Raw genomic sequence first — 23249 nt, 5'->3', positions numbered from 1 at the left:
TAACTTTAATTTTATTGACATTATTATAGTGCTATTAGTTATAATTTTAGCATGACTCATTTTAAAATAAATTAGATTCTACAAGGTCTAAATTAAGTATACTGAAAGGTTTGATTTAATAATATATCAAATTTTCACCAATGTGATCTTAAATGGGGGTATTGTCATTTGTTTCTTACTAGTTTATTCGTTATCCATACCATTTCAATTGGTATCGCTTAAGGTAGATCGGGTGATTAAATTTTCGCGCCGTCTGCGCATAAAGTTGCGCATTGATATCGTAAGTCTTGTACAGTGTCGTAATTTGCCATAACAATAAAATTTGATCATTAAATTATTCTTTTTTATTTGAATACATTGGGAATGAGTTTAATAACTATTAACTGCAATTTAAAAACTTATTTAAGGTTATTGTAACAATTGTCATTGTCGAAATAGCACTTCCGTTCTAAAAATATGGATTATGTTCTTGACGTCGGAGAAGACTGAAGAGAGAATTACTAATAAGATTTAATAATGTATCAAATTCTCACCAATGTGATCTTAAATGGGGGTATTGACATTTGTTTCTTTATAGTTTATTCGTTATCCATACCATTTCAACTGGTATCGCTTAACGTGGTACCCAACACTTTCAATAAAATTAATTTGGCTCGTTTAATTCTTTAAAAACTTTGACAAAGTACGTACTTTGACACTTTAACAAAAATATAAAAATATAAAAACTTTTGAACCAACCATTTTATCAGAAACATTACACTTGTTATATAGCAATTTGACAAACACAAATTCTGATCATTGAGAAGCTTAATATTCCTTTCACAACACAACGTATTTAAAACGTTTGGCTGACTTTACAGAGTTATCTTCCTGTAGTGTTAGGTACCAACGTAAAACTGCATTTGATTCAAATAGACAAGGAAATCCTGCAAAGGAACATCCTGTACGCATACAACATTTGCATCAGTGCCAATTCATTTTAAAACGATGTACTTGAATACAAATTGCACCTGTATTATAGTTTTGAAAATAGAAAAAAAAAGATGTGAAATGAGTAATTAATTTCTAATCTTCATGATCTTAAGTCTTACGTAATATGTAAAATTTATTCTGCCTGTTAATTTGACCACTATTCGTAATGTGCATATGGCTAAAATAAGATGCTTAATGTAATAAAAAAAAATTCTATAACAATAATACAAATGTAAATTGGTCAACATAATTCTAAGAAAAAAGAATTCATTTGTAAAATTGCCTTGTCTGATTAGCACAAATGCGAATGAGTCTTTCAATCTTAAAATTTAACACAGAACTTGGAGTGTAAACACTAAGAACAAATATTGGATTGAAACATATTTAGATAATCAAACTCAAAATATTAATTAGATATTGGAAGATGTGGTATGAGTGCCAATGAGACAACTCTCAATCCTAATAACAATTTATAAAAGTAAACCACCATAGGTCAATGTTCTTTTATATAAAATGGAAACATTTAAAAATTGTTATAACATGTAGACGAGAATGGAAGAAATGTCAACATAACCAATTACGATCACGTTTTAGGAAGTATGACGGAATGATTAAATATGACCTTATCCCAGTCCTTGTAAGTTCTTATTTTTTTGGAAAATTAGTTATTTTGAAATTGGCTTTTGAATATTTCAATAACAATTGAATATGATTTAAGTTAATACCGATCATAAATGGTAATTACTTTAATAACATAAGAGTTGTTTAAAAGAAGTATTTGTCATTTGATAGAGTTTATAAAAAGGAGACAATTTATCAAGATATCGGCGCATCATGTGCTACAGTGCACAATGCCTAATAGTTCAAATATTTTGTTGCTATTTGTGCAAAACAAACTCTTATGAGGTATATAAACTTCCTGAAAGAAATTGTAAGTATAGTGATATTAGCTTAATCATATCATTGTAAAATGTACTGTCATTATAATAATAATATACATACATATATATATAAATACTGTAAATAATATATTTGATAAATTATCGGACTATTTTGAGCCAAAATAAATTTAGTCTTTGATATTGCATTCAAAATTAAGACTTAAAGCACTATATCATGTATATTGTATACTTATTTAAGATTTTCAGAAAACCAGCGGTTATTTTTAGTAGTACTTGTTTTTCCAAAAGGCAATTTTTTATTACCAGACTTTTAACGTGGGTTATTTAATGGCATGTATAAAGGTGCTACATGAACAATTCAGGATACATTGAGTTCATATGAAGTTTAACTCGCGTCTGGCGTACTAAATTATAATCCTGGTACCTTTGATAACTAAAGAGAATGTCCTTTACCATCAGGCGTCAAAGGGAAACTTCAGCTAACGAATATGATTACAAATGTATTTGTTATAGTGACATTGCGTATATATACAGTATAATAATAATATTTTTCAATACAATGTGTTTACAACCGGCCCGTTTCGACCTATAAATCACTTAAAAAAATAAATCATAAAATCATTTCATGGTAGAATCCTGAAATTCAATTATTTACATAAATGAATTGTATGCGTTTTGTAAATGCTTGAAAAATATATTTAGCTGTTCTTCTTGGTTAATAAATTAGGAGTTGTATTAATTGTTCACAGTGTGGTAGTTATAAAAATGTTTCTGTGCCTGGTATGGTTGAGTTAAGTTCATTTTGAAGTTCATTATATAGATCACAGTTAATAAGGAAATGAATTTCACTTAACATGGCTAACTTTCGGTTCAAATTGGTTATGGTTTTACCGTGATTTCAAACATTAATCGTTATTGTTATTTTGGGGGGAAATATAAGGTGATTCTAAAAAATATATATTTTTTTTAATCTTCTAAATAAAAGTTTGAATTCTATCGTCATTAACAAAAATTTCCTTTAACGTCATTTTGGAAGGATTTTTGCCGTTATTCGTAATAGAGGATTCATATATGAATATTGCAAAACCTTGTTGAATAGCTAAGGACTTCAATTGAAGGTCTGACACCTAAACTATTTTCATACAACCAACTTTGACTCCGGTTTTATTTTATTTTTTATTTTCCGATACTAGCTACCTCAACGGTAGGTCATCTTGGTTTTATGCCAAGTTAGAGCAATCGATTGAAGACATAAGACGGAAATATGATAACAGTCAAAAAAGAAGTTACCGCTGTTTAAAGCAAAAAAGTAATTTACACAACAACTGATTTGGACAGTTTCACAAACGTACCAATATACGGCAACGTGCTTGCGTATTGAACTAATGGCATCAGTTTGCTTTTCAATGTATACATAATGTGTTAGTTTTGGTCCTCTATGCTCATCATATTTGTACTTGTCTGGCTATTTAACTGTTTTGAGCTAAGCATCACTGATGAGTCTTATGTAGACGAAATTCGCGTCTGGCGTATAAGACTATACTCCTTGTACCTACATTAGTCATCTGGCTTAACACATGAACTTGCGGAATTTTCTACAATGATTTGTTTTACATGCAGTTTATGTTATCTGTAGCTTTTCATGATTCATCTGAAAATATGAATAAGTATATTCCTTGTATATTCCTAAACTACCTTTTGAAATAAAAAAAGGAAGATCAAAAAAATAATAAACTCCGGGGAAATAAAAAAAACTTACACATATCAAACGAATGGATAACAACTGTCATATTCCTGCCTTGGTACAGACATTTTCTTATGTAGAAAACGGTGGATTTTACCTGGTTTTTAAACTAGCTAAACCTCTCAGTTGTATGACAGTAACATCAAATTTCATTGTATTGACAACGATGTGTGAACAAAATAGACATAATAATGTCCTGAAAATCGCCTGAGAAAAAGGAAGACGGAAATTACTCGTATATAACTAGAGAATAAACAATTAGCTTATTGGTACACATGGTATAACACAGTGATTTGTATCTAGATGACACAAATGTTACGGGATTAGACTTCATATGGCCTTCTATGAGTAATTTTGGAATAGGAGAAAATAGTAAAGTCGTCCTGAGATGTAAAGTACGCAGTGATGCAGAACCTCATTTCGAGGTACGTCTTACTTATATTTTGTTTGATGATACAGGATACGATAACAAGCCTGAAAAATAAGAAGTACTAGTAAAGTAACATTTCATCAGATACAAAGAAAGTTAGGAACAAATTGAATAAAAAAAAACTTGCAACAATCTTTAGATACTTTGTGAAAATTGATCAGCTTGAACAGTTTTAGTATAGAATTATGACTGTACATACCTTGTTAACCATTACTCTAAGTAAATATAAAAAAGAAGATGTGGTATGATTGCTGAAACGAAATAAACAACTATAGGTCGCAATACGGCCTTCAACCTTGAGCAAAGCCCATACCACATAGTCAGCTATAAAATGCCCAGCTATGACAATGTTAAACAATTAAAACGAGAAAACTTACGGCCTTGTCTATATAAAAAAAAATGATCGAAGAACAAATATGTATCACAAACAAACGACAACCACTGAATTACAAACTTCTGACTTGGGACAGGCACATACATACATAATGTGGCTAGGTTAAACATGTTAGCGTTAAAGCCTGTATAGGCAAGGCAAATCCCTACAACATTTATGAAAGTCTTCCTGGTGTAACAAAAAAAAACGACTTTGCTATTATTAGTATTCAAGAATGTAAATATGCTTTATCTATTTTATATGCATTATATTCCGTGAATATATAACCTTCCAATGCGACAAGTGGGTTAGCTATGAAACCTTTTTCAATCAATGAAATATATTTTTGTAATATTAATATAAAATAAACAAAAATATGTATTTCCAATAAGTAAACAACTCTCAATCTAAGATATAATGTATAAAAATGTATCAATTATAGGTCAAATTACGGCATTTAACGCTGATATTTGACTCACACCTAACATCAAGCTTTAAGGGCATAAAATGAGAGCCTGCAAAAATGTTTAAGTCGGACATGTTCTGTATTATATGTATATGTCCTTAGTATCGAGACCATATTTCAGTGGTTATTGTTTGATTCTGTGTAACGTATTTATGTTCGTTCGTTTTTGGTTGTTCATTAATTAAACCGGTTGTCTTCTTATTGAAATGTTTTACATTTAATATTTCGGGACATTTTATAGCTGACTATGCGGCATGGACTTTGTGTATTGTTTAAGGCCGTACGGTTATCTATAGCTGTTAATTTGTTTATCACTTGATCCTTTTATTTTAAAGTTGTTTCATTGGTAATCATACCACATCTTCTTTTATACAGAAGTTTTTTTTTATCTATATAAGAAACGAGAAATACTTATGTTTCACAGGTCTTGGTATAACAGGATTCTTAAATTGAATAAATAGTTTTAAAAAAAATAATCGAAATACGTTGAGGAAATCTTTGACTAACAAAAAATTGTCGATCTTGTGATGTGTTAAGATATTATTCAACCAGCAATGTCATTTTGGTAGAAATTGGTAAGTATTGATATATTATTTAACTGGCAATAAAACTTAAAGGGGATTTGGAATCTATACTGAAATTATTTGTCTGACAGTGACATGAGATTTTTGTCTTAACATGCTTAATATTTATTTTGTCGGTAATTAGTGGGTGAAGATAGACAATTCAACATCTGCATACATAAAAATAAACGGCACTGATGATGGACGATATTCTGTCTTATTAAAAAAACAACCACGGCATCGATACTACAGCAAACTTGTAATTCAAAACACACAAGTATCTGACTCTGGAACTTACAAGTGCCGTGTCAATGTTAGATGGTCCGCTGTCATAGAAAGACAATATAGAGTCCATGTTCAAGGTAAACTTCAAAAACATCAATGGTACTTATATACATATATCTTTATTACTATGGCAGATCAAGGATAACAAAGTGGGATTTTTTGTTTTATACATGTGGAGTAAAATGTTTATATGCATTGACCCCTATCCATTATTTATTTGCTTCTTTAAAAAGGGAGGTTCTATATCTGCCTTTGGGGTTGCAAATTGTTGAAGCCTATTCGTTACATTTCGTGTCTCTATAATAACAACTCTCTAGTTTTTTTTTTTAATTAAAATTCATTTATGGTTCTCCATTACAAACAAAATATATCTTACAGTTCTTTTCAAAAGGTTAAGGTCGGTATTCAAAAGATATAATATTTAGAAACAAACCTAGACAAAACTGTACATCTTCCGTAATCGTTTGACGGTATAATTTTCATAAATATTTGAATTAACTATGATTTATAAAACTAATTATAGATGAATTCACTTGACAATTCCCCTTGTTATTCAATAACTTATTCACAGGGAGACTTGGGCACCAAATGTACGGAGAGTGATTTGTCAATGCAACAAAGACAAGTGCAACAGAGATATTTCTAGATGAAATATTCAATCATACCAAGAATACTTCCAATGGAATAATGAAATGATTTATAGAAAATGTCATTCCCTGGATGGTTAGATTAGACAATGAATCAAGCATCATAGACAACATCGAAAATTAATATGTTAGCAAAATGAACATGAATTCTACCCACAAAAAAAGGAAAAGTGTAAAAAAAAATGTTTCGTATGTGACTAACGGGCATATTACTTTTAGAAGGACGCGAGATTGTTTTTCGCCAATCAAAAGATCGTAGCATAATGAAACATACATACAATGTAATTATTTAACTATAAACATGATAAATATTGAAAACAAATATACAATATATAGATAAGTATGCTTTATACAGTATCTTGCACGTAATAGTTATCAATTAAGGCATGATGGTCGTACCAGAAGTAACTGTTACCAAATTTATAGGGCTTCGTTGTCTTTAAGAATTGAATTTGTTTGGAAAATGCTGACAAAGAATCAATAGACAATCGCGCTAACAAATATTGAAATGAATAGGTTAACCACAATAAATATATGTGTCCCATATGCTCTTCAACTTCGTACTTTATTTGGCCTTTTAAACTTTTTGGTATTTGAGCGTCACTGGGTCTTTTGTAGACGAAACGCGCGTCTGGCGTAAATACAAAATGTAATCCTGTTATCTATGATGAGTTTTTTGACCAATACAAATGTTTCGGAATCGTCCCAAAATACTTAAATTTGCTTGGTTCAGGTATTCATGATTTGTAAATCGTATTTCTTTTGAGTCCTTGACCATTCAAATTTTGTTGGAGAATTTGTTTATTCGAAATTTTAAAAAATTATAAAAATAAAAAAAACCAGATCAATATTTTTAATGGATTCTATTTATCGATCACACATACATGTTTTAGTGATACGTTGTATGTATAATATATCTAAAACGATTTGATTTTGCCGAGTACTAGTCAGATGTGTCAAGAGTATGAATTACAGTCTTAGGTCACTGCATTATTGAAGTGTTCTTGTATAGTAAAAATGCAGTCATATCTTTTTCAGAATCTCTATTGACTCCGATTAGACTAGAATCGTATACAGAGGAAGGTGAAGGAATCATTCAAATTCGACATTTGAACAAATGGACTTATTTTTATTACTATGATTTCAGTGTAGTAAAGGCATCGTTAGTGTGTCGGTCTCTTGGATATCCGTATGTATACAATATGCCTGAATTATTACAACTAACTAAATTTCTAATAAAACTGAGAATATGTCAAAGAGACAACAACCCGACCAAAGAACAGAAAACAGCCTATAACAGTGTACAACCACCAATAAGTATTCAACACAGTGAGAGAATCTTACATCCACAGACGTGCGTCAACTGAACCTTAAATAAATTGCATACTAATAAGATATAAGAAGATGTGGTATGAGTGCCAATGGGCAACTCTCCATGTCTACAATTAACATGTTTAACTCCAAGATCACTTAAAAAGATGATGTACTCTCAATTAAAAACACAAGTTTTATATATTGAGTATTGACCTCCGAGTTTATTTGATATTCCGAAGGTTTAACTTGCTATTATTAATTCCATGATGAGAGATTGACAGAAAAGCTAATAAACAATTAGTTCAACGTGATGAAGTTTAGGTCCCGCGGCTATCTTAATGTTTATCTACGGTAAAGTTGCATATTTATTTGATTAAAAAAAGATAGAATTTTTCTATCGAAGCTTCTACATGCAGTACCTATTTGGTCATACTCTGTCATCATGGTCATATTTATATAATACATATATACAAATTATGTTGCATCCGCACAATCAATCTGGTAAAAACGTTTTGTTGTCTCTTAAAGTATTAAGTTTCAAGATCAAACTTGACGTCGAATATATACTCTAGCAAATGAGATTACGCTTCTAAACATTTAAATGCAATGGTAAAAACAGGGAATTACTAGTATTCAAACTACGGCGCCTACGACAGTTTAACAGTCATTGCTGACTATGTTCTTTGGATTGTTCATTGTTGAAGGCCGTACAGTGACCAATATTTGTAAATGTCTGTGTCGTTTGATCTCTTGTGGAGAGATGTCCCATGTGCAATCGTCCACATCTTCTTTTTTATACAATAACGAAAATTCTGTCTTCTTTCTCTTTGATGTGATATAACATATGTTATATAATGACTTATACATGAATAATGTTCAACACGACGGTGCCACTTGTTAAGCGGGTTATTCTTACTCTTCATTGAGAGCCAGAGACCATCTCTTCTTTTTGTTTTTTTTTGGGGGGGGGGAGGGGGCAAGGGGGTGGTGGGAGTTTGTGTTTTTCAGTTTTTAGTTTTGTATGTAAATGTTTGTATATTCTCCTGTTGGCCTTTTCACATGTTTTTTAGTTGTTTTTCCTGCAATGGTGATCCCAGTTTCGTCATAACTTAAAGTATTTGTTATCAATTTTCTTCTTATTTCAAACAAGTCAAAAATAGAAATTTATTTTTCTTAAGTATCCACAAAGTAGTTATTTGGCAGAACCTTAAATGTGAATGTACTCATATTGTAGATTAAAGTTAAATATTGGTTTTAATTTAATCCATTTAAATCAAGGACAAAAATTTATATGACCATGACGAAATATACACATAATATTTTTCGTTTTTTTCTATATTTGAAGTTTCGTGGTTGATGATGCAAGTAAAGCAGAGGACGTTTACAACGTCGTCACACACATATGTGCACCCTTTTCACTATATCTGTATCCTCAAGAAGCATTTATACAACAAGAACACAGAAGTCAATTTGGGCTAAAAAAATGAAATTATCAGACATTTATGCTTTTTTAGGCTTCTATTTTAATGAAAGAGGGTCGACGAAAGATATCAAAGGGACAGTCAAACCAATAGTTCGAAAATAAATTGACAACGAGATGGGTAAAAATGAAAACAGACAAATAATAGTACACATGACACAACATGCTCCACATGTGGCAGCCATCGTGTTGTTCATGTTATTACAAACCCTGTAAATAGTCTTATTCGGTAGGTCACATTCATGAAAAGGGAAGGGGTTGTAGTTACGACGTACGGAAAACACCAGATATTATCTGTGAAACGGTTTTCCCAAAAAGTTCAATTAACTCGTGATGACGTCCGTAAAATCTACGAAGGAATGATTTCAACTTCACATTGGAACTCTTGGTTTAATAGCTTCCTTGTGTATTTGTGAACATTTGTACGCACGAATAAGCTGTGATGTTAGATATATTCCTTGCAATAGCTTTTTCCTTATTATACTAAGCGTTAAATGCATGTTTGCTCTAAACAAAACACGTATAAAAGCTGACACACCTCTTTCTTTTGCAGATATGGAGGTGTACCACGAATAACATATGAGGAGAGTGGTATATTTCGTTATAAATTTTGGAGGCACAAGAAAAATAGAAATCCAATGTGTATAAATGGAATTAGTTGTTTACCAAATGTCACAGATATTGGCCAGTGTAACATGGAGAAACTATCTAAATGTTATCTGGCACATGTGGTTGGAGTAACTTGTAGGATTGAACCTGTGAAAAGTAAGTTACAATATGTTGAGGATTGTCAAAAAGTGTATAATCTTGTAAACTAACGTAGGCTAATAACACTCAGCTGCAAAACATTGTTAATTCTTTAAAGTATAATGGACTCTCACGATATATTACCAATGTACATGATGTAAAAATGTCTTAAAATATATTTTACTTTTATTTCTATTTTTATTATGTTAAACACATGCTCGAATAGGAGTGGAAATGGAAATGAAGAAGAAATTATTTTTTTTTAAATATTAAAAGGAATTATCCAGTTAATCGCTTTCTAAAACAGTGTTAAATGCAACATTATAACAATTTCTTTAGTTACAACTATCAGTATTTCTAATTTTCACATATATTTCAGCTTAATATTACTTGCTTGCACTAAGAGATTCTTTTTCAAGCTTCTACAAAATAATATATACATATTTTGTTTATTATACAGAAATAACATGTTTTATTGGTTGTTATATTGAATATTTTGCACAAAAAGGTATATTGATTTCACCTTTTGGAGACTTATTCAACAGGAATGAAACCAGTTATCAATATCCTGTACAAATTATCATTTATTAATGCAATTCCAAAAGAGATGTTCTATGAACTCGTTTTCTGTTTTTAAAAATGTACAAAACGAACCATCAGACATGTTATTTTTACCCTTTCTGTATTTCAGTTCCAGATGTACCTGTCCGTTTGATGATACCAGGAGAGGATGTCAAGAATTTAAGAGAAGGTGTTGTAGAAGTATTCCTAACTGACCATTGGGGATTCGTTTTAGGAATTGGTCAGTCCGAAGTCAACGCTCTTTGTAAAACACTTGGTTTTCAGTATGTTATCTTAATTATTTTGCTGTGAACAATATAAAATGGTCACCATTAATTTTAAAGAGCATTTTCTGTATACCATTTTATTGCATCACATATCTGATGATTACCTATCAAAAATATACTGATAATAACAAAAGGAAAATGTATTATTCGAAGAGAAATGAACACCACAATAGACAATAAAAAAATAATCGATAGGTGAATACGTATAGAAAAAAAATATCAACACACACGTCACAGTCCTTAAGGTTTTATTGAAAATTTAACAAGATGCTAAATTTCCTACACATTTTTTTCTCAGATTTTCGGATTTAACTCCTAAAGTTTTCTCATCTCCTTACAAATATGATAACCTGATACTATATTTGCTATTTGTTTTTTGTTGCTTAGGTTCGTGTTATGAGGGTTACACTTTAAGGCTTTAAATAAAACACGCTGTTTAAATTCGTTCTGGAATCGATTCACAATGGAGCGTCGAATACATAAACATTATTTCAACACCATTTTGCAACTACAAATGTAAATGACGTAATAAAAATCAATAAGTGGTCACTTTGCAGGACATATATACAAACAGTACATACATCTACAACTAGGCATTTCAAAATATATGTTTTGCTAATCCTTCAATACTCCATGTTCAAGGTATGGTGGTCAGAGTTATAAAACAACAGATATTCTTCAAAGTACTAGTTTTGGTCGTCTTGACATTACAACAGAAATTTTACAAAACTTTTCATGTTCAGAAAATGCATCGCATTTAAATGAGTGTAGTGATATGGAGTGGACAGAACGTTCGTGGTTTGGATGGGATAGATGGAACATTTTGTCTATAAGATGTTGGACATATGCAGAAATAAGTAAGTGGAAAAACAACTTTACAAAACAGTGAAAATGAATTTAAATAGTAAAAGATGAAGGAATGTATATTTTTATTTGAGAGCAATATGATCTAAACAAATGAAAATAACATTTAATATTTACATTTTATTTGATTGAATATTGTGGTGTCTACACGTTTCTTTGGCTAGGTTGTACATAGCTACGAAGGTATAAATTGTCATTTGCTCAAAAACCAGTACGGGAGATTAAAAAGAATGTTTCCCTCGCATAAATTTTACAATGTGCACATTAACAATTGCTAATAGACTGTCAAAAACTAAGTGATATTACATTTACAAGGACTAAAATATGAGTCGAAAGCTTCTTTTAATGTGCAGATGAGTATTTTAAAGTTTTTAATTATGTAAGAAGATCCATTAACAAATACATACAAATGATATCTTGCACATTTAAATCAGAAGAACTTTATACTTACTATTACAATTATTGTTTAGGGTCATGTTAGTCATTCACCCAATGCTTAACTACATTGTAATGGATAGTGTTACACCAAACGTTTATTAATTGTGTAGGTCAAAACATCATAATGCAGAGATGTAGTGTACCTAACACTTATAAAAATTAATGTTGAAAGTACGCAATTGACGACGATGTTTTTGAAAAACGTCAATGAATTGATAGCATTCGGGTTTGGATCAAGACATATGAGTTTACGTGTTATATATTAGAAAGCAAATTAAGGCACGTAATGCTTTATTCATTCGATTATACTTTATTTTAGGCAATTCAGGAGAGCAAATAAGACTAGCAGGGTTAAACGAAGAACACGAAGGACGAGTTGAAATTTTGCATAACAATACTTGGGGAACTATCAATGATCGTTGGTTTGGTTATCCAGGAGCGAATTTATTCTGCAAAATGATTGGGTATCAGTAAGTATTGTGTGAATGATAAAGTGGTATTAAAAAACAACAAATAAATGGTCTTCTTTTACTGTTGGTAGAAATCAGAAGATTACCAAATTATAAACAAATCAAAGCTATTGACATTGCAAATTCTATTAAAAAAATCCGATTCCTTTTTTTCAAAATTGGAGAACTTATCATTTGTCAACTCCGAAATTAATATCCTCATCCATGTCAACATAGATGAAAAGCAGCATGCAAATATGAAAGAATATTTCTTATTTATACATCGTCTGATAAACTGCCATGAAACAGTAGAACTATTAATTTACTGCCTTTCTAAGTGTGAATTAAACCCCGCATTTCTTGCAATCGAGGTCACTTTGCCTGGACTGTATTCACCAATAAGCTAAATATGATATATAAATGTATGTCCTTCGTTAGTTAAGAAATGGATGTACTTGTCGGCTTATCATTAGTATCACCATGTGTTATTTATATCTGGCAAATATACTGCAGGGCAGAATTATAAGACTGCACTGCAAATACCAGAGGGACATTAAAACTCATAGATCAAAACAAAAAAGGGCAAACAGACAAAGAATAGTACACAAGACACAACGTAGAAAACTAAAGACTAAGCAACACGAACCCCAAAAAAATATAGGGGTGCTCTCATGTGCTCAAGAAAGGTAGGCATTGTCTACTTCAAATGTTGCGCCCATCGTGTTGCCCATGTTAATTCAAACCCGGTAAATGATCTCTGTCGGGAAAAATAATAAACAAAACTTATACATGTTATAATTCTGTGCTTGGGACACTCGTTTGCATAACACACAGCGAGTTTGTCAAGTATAGTTTAACTTAAATCAACCATTATCTAGGTATGGCGGAGTACCGATCTATGATAAGTACATTCCCGGACAGGGCCCACTATGGATAGACTACATAGAATGTCCTTTACTTGCCAATGATTTACAGGATTGTGAGTTTGATTGGATAAGTGAGGAGGACACGATTTCCCTTGGTGAAGGACCAGCAGTTGTTAAATGCCGGACAGAACCAGTTGAAGGTGTTTAGATTAATTGCTATGGTTCAGATTGTCTTTTTAATTTTTTGTAGCGAAAATGATTTTAAATTTAGGGAAAAACAACCAATTTTATTAACATTAGAAATAAATATATCAATTAAAATGTAAAATATGTATAAATATAGACAACAGTAGTATATCGCTGTTCATAAATCGATTGCAAGCAAACAAATCTGGGTTACGAACTAAACTTGTAAGAGGGAAACAGCGAAACAACAGAATACTTAAGTGCAACAAAAATCAAACAACAACACAACATACATAAAAACTAACTATTAGATATTTAAACATTTTTCCTTAAGAATAAAATTGGTAATAGTTCGAGCACGTTTATATGCATGGCAATTAAACCTGTGAAATCAATACCTCTGGACACAGTACTAGTGCAAGTGATTTCCGATACTAATATTTTTTTTGTTTCTAGAACATGTAAAAACTATGTTTTTTTCGAAAACCAAGGTTTTTTTTCTGCAAATAGGATGACAAGACAAATGCAATGTTAAATTATATATATTTAAAAAAAATTAGATAAAGTATTTTTTTTGTTTATTTTCAGAGTGTTAAATTGCATCAACTAGTTTGATTTCTTTTACAATATAATTATTATTGAAGATCTTATAATTATATTCAATGTTTTAAATATTGTAATAATTCCATCGAGTCTTAAAAATTTTGAAAACACTACATTTCAATGTTCAATTTTGGAGACAAGATATATGTGTATAAGAATATTTTCCTAATGTTGGTTTAAACCAAAAAGCACGGTATACTTATTGCTTTAAATATGTATTTTATGTTGAGCTAGTATTAGGAATAGATTATCTTACCATCAACTATCTACGCTGTTCATTCGATATAGACGGCAACATGACCTTACGATTGTCACATATTTTAGTTTGTGTCAATATCGAATGAAAGATAACAAATCAAGCATTCTATAAATATTTGGTAGCTCACATTTTTATCTCAAGCTAGGTGCGCATCGCTATATCCTGAAGGCACAGTAAAGAATTTTCATTTTTAAAAAATATATTATTCCATAAAAAGGCTTCGCACGATTTTTTGCATTATATGAGAACATAGTCACATAAATCGGTATGTTAACATATCAATCAACCGAACTTAAACTCAGCTTATATTGATGATAATAATTAACCTTGGAAAGTGCTCATAAGTACGTGTGTTTTGTTTCAATTTTCTAAAGATATAAAGAGTCATGAGTATCAACGACATGTATGGTTTGATCAATGTTTTGAATTTATTTCAGTCCCAGAAGTGAAGTTTAGACTAGAAGCAGGATGGAATAAAGATATACTTGAGTACTTTAAAGACGGGTACTGGGGATATGTATGCGGGGCATACATGGGTACCTCTGAGGCATCGATGTTCTGTCACATGTTAGGTTTTACGTAAGTAATGATTTTTCAAAGACAGATTGTGGTATGATGCTGGCATGCCAGTAACTGAAAGTAGTAGTCCTTTGTTAGTGTATGTATCCTTGTAACATAAATTGGATTTTTTTCCTTTGATGTTTTTATAAAATAATTTGCTTAAAAAGTGTGGTGAGGGAAAACCATGGTATATTATATGTAAATTTATGTTGTACCATACTTTGCTAATTAAATATGCAACTCAACTAAAATCCAAAGGGAAAAAGGCGGAGCTTCAGCCATGGTATAACATATTCATTTTCATTGAAGCTCCACCTTTTTTTTAATGTATTCGCCTCTAAAATATATAGGAAACCGTAAAACGTACTAAAAGTTCAAGATCTTCATTTGTTTTCATTTTATAAGAAAAAACAATAAATTATGTGTACCACATTTTTAGAAACCCTTTTCAAACTATAGGATTGTTACGAATTCTCTTAATTTTGGAAACAATTACTAAATGTTTCTTCTTTCAGTTTTGAAAAAAAAATAAAATGTAAAACTATCATTTCCTTTGCGAAAATTCAATTAAATTTCTATATAAAAAGGGGGGTACCTATAGAAAAAGGAATAAATATCAGCTACAAATATCTGTGACAAAAACATGATTTTTTTGCAATCAATTAGGGGGACGTACACTATATACGCCCCCTGGATCCGCCACTGTTTAAATATTGTTTTATCATTAAAATTGTGTTTTAATAAATAATCTAATAAAATAACGGAAGATAAACATTTTTCAATCAGATGAAAATTCTGTAAAATATGATTAATTTGTATGATACATTGAAAACAAACAAAGAAAAACAATTCTTACCGTCATTAGAATAATCATTTAATCCTTGTCGGATGACATTATGAAATTACCTGCTCATACAATCATAAACGGGGCGCAAAACTAAAAAAAAAATCGGGAAAATCCGACATTTTCTTTACTTTCTGCAAATTCAGGGGTTATATTACATGAAATACACAGACGATCATACACGAAGCGCAAAAGTGACTTGCGCGAGCTTCCATTTCATTGGATAAAACTGTAACGTGATCAATTTCTAATATTAGTTGAAGGTCTTGAAGCTGTCAATCATTTTATTTATATTACAAATTTTATATACCATGTGTCTTACTCATTAACATATTTAAACAGACTCATCCTTCGGATTCGTTTGTTTAAATATGTTAACTCGTAAAAATCATGGTATATATAGTACTTGTCGTTTTGCTTAATTTCTTGTGTTACTTATTCTGACATCGGAATAAGACTTCTTTTGAACTGAGTTTTACTGTGCGTATTGCTGTGTTCCCTTGCATTGGCTTAAGACATATGGGGAGGGTTGAGAGCTGACAAAACGTGTATATATTCCAAACTGCTTAATTTTGTGTATGGTCTTGAATTGAAATACAGTATTAACCATATGTCTACTAATACAGCCAGACAATGACAGAATAGTAAGTAAGATAGCAATATGACATATGTATACAAGATGCATGACATGCAATGAAACTAAATATTGTTTGCACATTATGAAGACCATTTTACACATTCATAATCTGACAACTTATAATTCTCTTTACGTGACGTGAAATATGAAAAACTTTTATACCTTTTTTATAGGGGTCGTAGACCTGTAAAGTGCTATCTGGTAAATGAAGACATAAAAAAAGCCAAAGTAATGGAATAACTACTTTCAATAAGGAGCTTTATAAAACTAAACAGACACATATTCTGAAGCTAACACATGCACGAAAATAGTAATATAGGTTTAAAAATATGAAATGTGGTAATAACAGTACTGTAAGCGTAATCATTGTAGTTTTTAGATTTCTTTTTTCATTATTTTATTATTTCATGTTTCTTATTTGATTGCTTACTTTTTTGAATCAGTCATGGTGGACATATTATTATTGATACGGATAATGGAAGAGACGGAGAGAATTATCATAAGAAAGATATTGCACCAACAGTTCTAAAAAACATAGAATGTCCATGGAATTCAGTAGACCTCAATCAGTGTTCAGAACGGAAATGGAGTTACAAAGATAATAGAATAATTTGCGACTCGCACAAGCGAGATTTAAGACTGAAGTGTAGGTCAAAACCTTTTCCAGGTAATCAAAGTCTTTTTTTTTATTATTATTTTTATTTTTTTATTTTTCGATGTATTAATTGATTCATAGAAGTTTTGCTCATTATTGAACTTGTTGAAGGCCGAGTGGTAAAAAGTGAAATCACAAAAAATACTGAACTGCGAGCAAAATATAAAAAGGAACGTCCTTTATCAAAACACAAAACTGGATGCTACGTATATTGTATGTAATATCAGTAGTAAATTAAGTATGATCTTAAACGGTCAGTTGATTCTAACATCATCTGAATTGCCTACAACACACGTTAAGTATTGTTCAGATATTTTCTTGTAGTCAATTAGTACTTATCAGGCCTCACGGTCATAAAACTTTTGAGCATGATTTTTGTACTCAGACTCAAAAATCAACCAATCAAATTGCTGGATTTCATGTTTCGGGTATGAGCAAAGTTTTATGCCTTCAAGGCCAGATAGATCTTCAGACATTTCAATACATTGCTGATATATACAGTACATAACAAATAATGTAAAGTCTGAGAACATATTAAATAGATATTACTTGCTTTTCAACTTCAAACTTTATTAACATTGTTTTACGTTGTTTTTTGTTGTTGTGTAGGAGTCATTGAATTATACACTACAACTATACAATTTATCAATTAATTCAAATTCATAAGAGTAGTAGGTATTAGGTTATATATTTCGAAACATTACTTTGGATTATTTGGTATGACTTTGTACCATTACTATGAACGATTTGTTCGAATACAATAATAGTATTGCGGGACTAATGCAACCCCATCACCAATCTTGCTTGGTCACACACGATATATATACGACAAAAAAACCTCTCTCTTATTTTTAAGGGCCTAACAGTTGTCAGTGAATAGAGGCGCTGCAAAAAATTGATGATAGTAATTTGGTTTCTTGATTACTGATTTTTTTATTCCCTAAAAAGCATATAGTCTGCGCTTAATTGCGAAGGATTTTTTTTATAATACCTGCATCTCGAACATGACATTACCTTTATAAAACATTCGAAGCCCTTTGATAAAAAACAAATCAATTCAATCGTTTCTCGGGCTCTTAACACACATTCAATGAATGCATATATTACAAAACAGACAAATAATGTCATAATATTGGTTTTTTTTTTTTTTTTTTTTTTTATTTCAATATAAATAAGGTTTATTAAGCATGTTCACATTTAACGTGTTAAATTGAAGAATATGATGTACAGTTATATGGAGGAAATTCGTCCAATGAAGGTCAGCTTCTTGTGAAATATGATAACACGTGGACAACGGTACACTCTGATCACTTTTCGACTAAAAATCAAGCTGTTGTATGCAGGCAGCTTGGATTTAGGTATGCAGGTTATATATTAGGTTTATGAATAAGAAGATTGCAGGACAATTAGGATTAACGAATAAGTGTGGCAATAAACTTAGCTCAATAAAACCTAATACATATTCAATACACTAACTGCAATTGATGAATGAAATAACTTGTTGGAATGTGGGGAATGTGGGGAATGTGTCAAAGAGACAACAACCCGACCATAGAGCAGACATTTATATTCTATATATTTTTCTGGTTTATCAAGGAATACTGTAAAGGGCAAGGACATCATCTTTTTGAAAGTATTTGTTTAAGAAAGAAATGTAAATTGGATCGGCTAGCCACTGTTTAACACTTTAACACATGTTTTAAGCGACAAATTCTGTTTACATATTGTTTTCTTTTAAGCACTTTGAATCCCATCGAACACAGTGGGAGATATGATAAAGAACTATGCTGATTATTTGTTATAGATTACTACAAGTGTTTAACAACATTGCCGATTGATGTATCCTTCGAAGTCATTTGCACACTTATTTTATATTACAGACATGGAGGAGAGAAATTCAGTAAAAAATCAATTTATAAAAATAGTCCGTTTTGGTTAATTCTAAAATGCAACGGAAAAGAACAGAATGTAGGACAATGCAATTCAATTAAAACACAGCCGTTCTCGCCATTCGACAGAGGTGTGTCAGTGTTTATTAAGTGCTATGAAGAAAGCGATCCTGGTATGTTTGCATTTATGTTTTGTTTTGATTTGTTTTAATGATTTATAAACAAAATTGAGAATGGAAATGGGGAATGTGTCAAAGAGACAACAATCCGACCTTAGAGCAGACAGCAGCAGAAGGTTACCAACAGGTCTTCAATGCAACGAAAAATTCTCGCACCCGGAGGCGTCCTTCAGTATGCATTTAAATAACCATTTTTTGCTGGATTTCGTCGACAAAATATCGTATACTGGATGGGATCATGATTATAAAATGCAATAGGCCCTACAAGGAGTTTTGCAATCTGTTTTCTTTAAATTCTGGATAATAGAACAGTATTGCCTTTACACGAATTATTTGTTTGTTTATCATCATTTAGACTGGATATGGCGGTTTATGTTTATGTCGCCATCCCGCATAACCAATTCGACATTCCTCGTTAGCAGAATTATCCGGCCGAACCTGTATTGCTTTTAATAAAAGAGGGACGTAAGATAATAAAGGGACAGTCAAACTCATAAATCTAAAACAAACTGACAACGCCATGGCTAAAAATGAAAAAGACAAACAAACGACAGCACACACGACACAACATAGAAAACGAAAGAATAAACAACACGAACCCCACCAAAAAAACAGGGTAATTAAGTGTCCACCCAAGTAAAACTGTGTAGTGCATTCAGCTTGTCGATGACGACAGATATGTTCAAATAGTCCCATCCGCTATCCTGTCTTCTTTTTCTCTCTCGAATATAATCTAGCGGTAGTTGACTTTTGACCCGTTTTGTACTTACACAAGTAAAGGGACGGGCAATACATGTGGAGATCTATGTTCTTTCCCGGAACACCTTTGATCCTCCCTCCGATTTTCTAATAGGTCCATCTTGGTCTTAGTTTTCAGTGTATTGATTTGTTGTTTTTTATCAGGCACTTTTTTTTTTAGGGGGGATTGTAAGTTGTACATTTTTGACTTATGTGACTGAATATCCGTTTGGATCATCTGCCTCCATATGAATTTTCCAGCACTAAAAATTCATATAATGTTTTTTGTAGAGCTTCAGATGACAGTTTCTTTAGAAGGTGATGGAAAGGTTATTGTTCATAGACAGGGAAACACGTGGGAAATATGCTCTTCTCGATGGTCTGATTACCAAGGTAACTCTCTGTGGGATGATGTAACGGCAACCACTGTCTGTCGTATGCTAAATAAAAGGTAGATAATATTATTAAGTATTTAAAATTGAAAGATTTATATTGTTATCTTATGTGATACGCATTACTGCTTAAGTGTTCAAATATCACAGAATACCATTCAATATAAAAAAGATGTGGTATAATTGCCAATGAGACAACTCTCCACATGAGACCAAAATGACACAGAAATTATCAACTATAGGTTAACATAGGACCTTCAACAATGAGCAAAGCCCATCCCGCAGAGTTAGCTATACAAGGCCCCGAAATGACAATGTAAAACAATACAAACGAAAAAACTAACGGCCTTTGTCGACATACTAACAATTTTTGTTACTATTAATGAACTTGTTTAGTAAGGAAGTTTTAATTATCTAGACATATGCTAATTTTGATAATATCTCAACGAAATATGTGGATTTTTTCAAAAGTTAATGTCATTTTAATTAGTGCAACAACGTTATGTAAATGTGCTTTGTTCTTTGCCATTTCGTGAAAATATCTGGTTCACAAAACGAACGAGTATAACTTCACTAATGCTTGTCAAATTTCCCTATTTTCTACAATGCAACTTTTTCTGTAAAGCCTAAACGAAATAAGTTTCATTTTGAAGTAATGGAACCGCAAAACACTTACCTTTCGCTTCTCAAGAATTCCAAGTGACGGCAAATAACATACAACAAGTGTATTGTCCAAGAGGAGCTTCACATCTCGGAGATTGTTTCTATGGACGTCTTGACTTCGAGAATTCTATGTTATCTCCATGGGCACCAGGTAATTGCAACGAAGCAGTAATGCATAGAACATATCGTGGTGGTGTACAATGCAGCAATTCAATATTTAAAATACTTTGAAAAATTGGATTCGTTTAATAAAACTTGCAATTCACATTCTTTTTTCAAACATTATAAATTATTTTGAATAAATAGCTGGCAGCAAGATGTGTACACAATGTTATGTAGCATACTCTCCAATAAACCAATTACCGAAAATTCATGTATTTTGTTTTTTTTTGTTTTGCGACTTTCAAACAAGTGAGAGCTAAAGCAAGCTATACAACCAGGTTTAATCCAACCTTTTTTATTGTCCGGTCAGTCAGCTATTCAGGAATGTTACAGCTGTTTTTCCATTATTTTTTTTATGTGTTTGATGTGTTTGAGGTTTTGATTTTGTCATGAGACTTTCGAATTGATTTTTCTATGAGATAGCTATTATTGTTATTTTACCTTTTATCCTTTTTCAAAAATTGATTGAAACGAAATCAGAATGACAAATGAACTTAATCTGTGTTATGTTGTGATACTAAGTGATTTGATTTTAGATGATAATTGCTGTTACAGAGAGCGATTACATTTGCTGAAGCTATGATTGTACTCCAAAGAGGGACGAAAGATATCAGAGGGACTGTCAAACTCATAATCGAAAATAAACTGAGAACGCCATGTCTTAAAGTAAAAAGACAAACAGACAAACAAAAGTACACAATACACAACATAGAAAACTAAAGAATAAACAACACGAACCCCACCAAAATACAGGGGTGATATCAGGTGCTCCGGAGAGGTAAGCAGATCCTGCTCCACATGTGGAACTCGTCGTGTTGCTAAACTATGTCAACCTACATCACAGACAAGTAACAAAACTGACTCAAAATTTCAAACAGACAGTGTCATACGAATTATACTAACAAAAACTTCAACAAAAAGGGTGTACTTGCAACATCTGTTCGCAATCAATAACTTTAGGAACAAAATAAGTTGAACCTGTAAAATATCTAATGATTGCCCACCGGTATTTCCGATTTCATACTTTAATCAAACTGAATCTAGATTATTATTACGGCCACTAATGTATACCTTGCTTGTTATATTGGCTCCCCGGTGTCGTTGCCTGTAAAGTTTGCGCTATAACTTATTTTTACCATTAATGTATACCTTTGGAGTGAGTTTTGAAAATTTGTATAAGTATTTTCGATTCCAATTTCGTCCCTTAAAAGGTGAACTATATATATATATAATTTATATTTTATAAAGTTTACAACTAATATATCTGACTTTCGGAAATGTTCCATTACCTAAGCAACTACAATGTACTCTTCGTCCAATGTGTACACACAGAAAACAAATAAGCATCTCTAATATATTGATATTGATTGATGGTACATGTATGTTACCAATATTTCATTACAAACTTGTAAATTTTGATTTTGAACAAAATCATAATTCCATAAATGAACCCGATGCGATCACACAGCTCGGATTGGTAATAAAGATATTAGATTAATGGAGAAGAGAATCCTTAGTACATACAATCTAAAAAATGTTCCCGAAATACAAATGTATAGATATTTTAACCTATAGAAAATGACAACTACAATGAACTAGAGGCTCTTAAGAACCTGTGTCGCTAACTTTGGTCTATGTGCATATTAACAATGGCCACAAAAAAAATCATGACAAATGGTGTTTTGGTGATGGTAATGTGTTTGTAGATCTTTTTTACTGAACATTCTTGTTGCTACAATTATCTCTATCGATAATGAACTTGGCCCAGTAATTACAGTGGAAAATGTTTCCTAAAAATTTACAAAAATTTACAAATTGATGAAAATTGTTAACAATTGACTATAGAGGGCAATAACTCCTTAAGGGGTCAATTGACAATTTTGGTCATGTTGCCTTATTTGTAGATCTTATTTTGCTGAACATTATTGCTGTTTACAGTGTATCTCTATCTATAATAATATTCAAGATAATAGCCCATAAACGTTATAACGATAATAACCAAAATCTGCAAAAATTTCCTTAAAATTACTAATTCAGGGGCAGCAACCCAAAAACAGGTTGTCCAATTTGTCTGAAAATTTCAGGGAAGATAG

The 23249-nt window shown here is 31.4% G+C and overlaps 1 protein-coding gene across 1 annotated transcript; it reads left to right on the top strand.

Annotated features, from left to right (window-relative positions):
- The first annotated feature begins 1762 nt into the window (after window positions 1-1762).
- On the top strand, window positions 1763-21363 carry LOC139482122 (scavenger receptor cysteine-rich domain superfamily protein-like). The gene is made up of 15 exons (XM_071265803.1): window positions 1763-1903; window positions 3922-4043; window positions 5596-5812; window positions 7421-7571; window positions 9730-9941; window positions 10615-10768; window positions 11414-11628; window positions 12393-12543; window positions 13401-13588; window positions 14874-15015; window positions 16922-17145; window positions 18350-18491; window positions 19014-19195; window positions 20231-20390; window positions 20985-21363. The coding sequence occupies exons 1-15, from the start codon at window positions 1807-1809 to the stop codon at window positions 21223-21225; spliced, it is 2598 nt and encodes an 865-aa protein (XP_071121904.1). The 5' UTR covers window positions 1763-1806; the 3' UTR covers window positions 21226-21363.
- The last annotated feature ends 1886 nt before the right edge of the window (window positions 21364-23249 follow it).

This window comes from Mytilus edulis, chromosome 7 (assembly GCF_963676685.1).
Source record: "Mytilus edulis chromosome 7, xbMytEdul2.2, whole genome shotgun sequence".
NCBI classification, from domain to species: domain Eukaryota; kingdom Metazoa; phylum Mollusca; class Bivalvia; order Mytilida; family Mytilidae; genus Mytilus; species Mytilus edulis.
The sequence above is the reverse complement of the archived record's forward strand: the minus strand, read 5'-3'. Positions and strand labels throughout refer to the sequence as shown.

Coding starts and splice junctions, on each gene's coding strand:
- LOC139482122 (XM_071265803.1), top strand. CDS start 1,807: ATGTGCTACAGTGCACAATGCCTAATAGTTCAAATATTTTGTTGCTAT. Junction 11,629..12,392: donor TTGGACATATGCAGAAATAA/GTAAGTGGAAAA, acceptor ACTTTATTTTAG/GCAATTCAGGAGAGCAAATA. Junction 19,196..20,230: donor CTATGAAGAAAGCGATCCTG/GTATGTTTGCAT, acceptor TGTTTTTTGTAG/AGCTTCAGATGACAGTTTCT.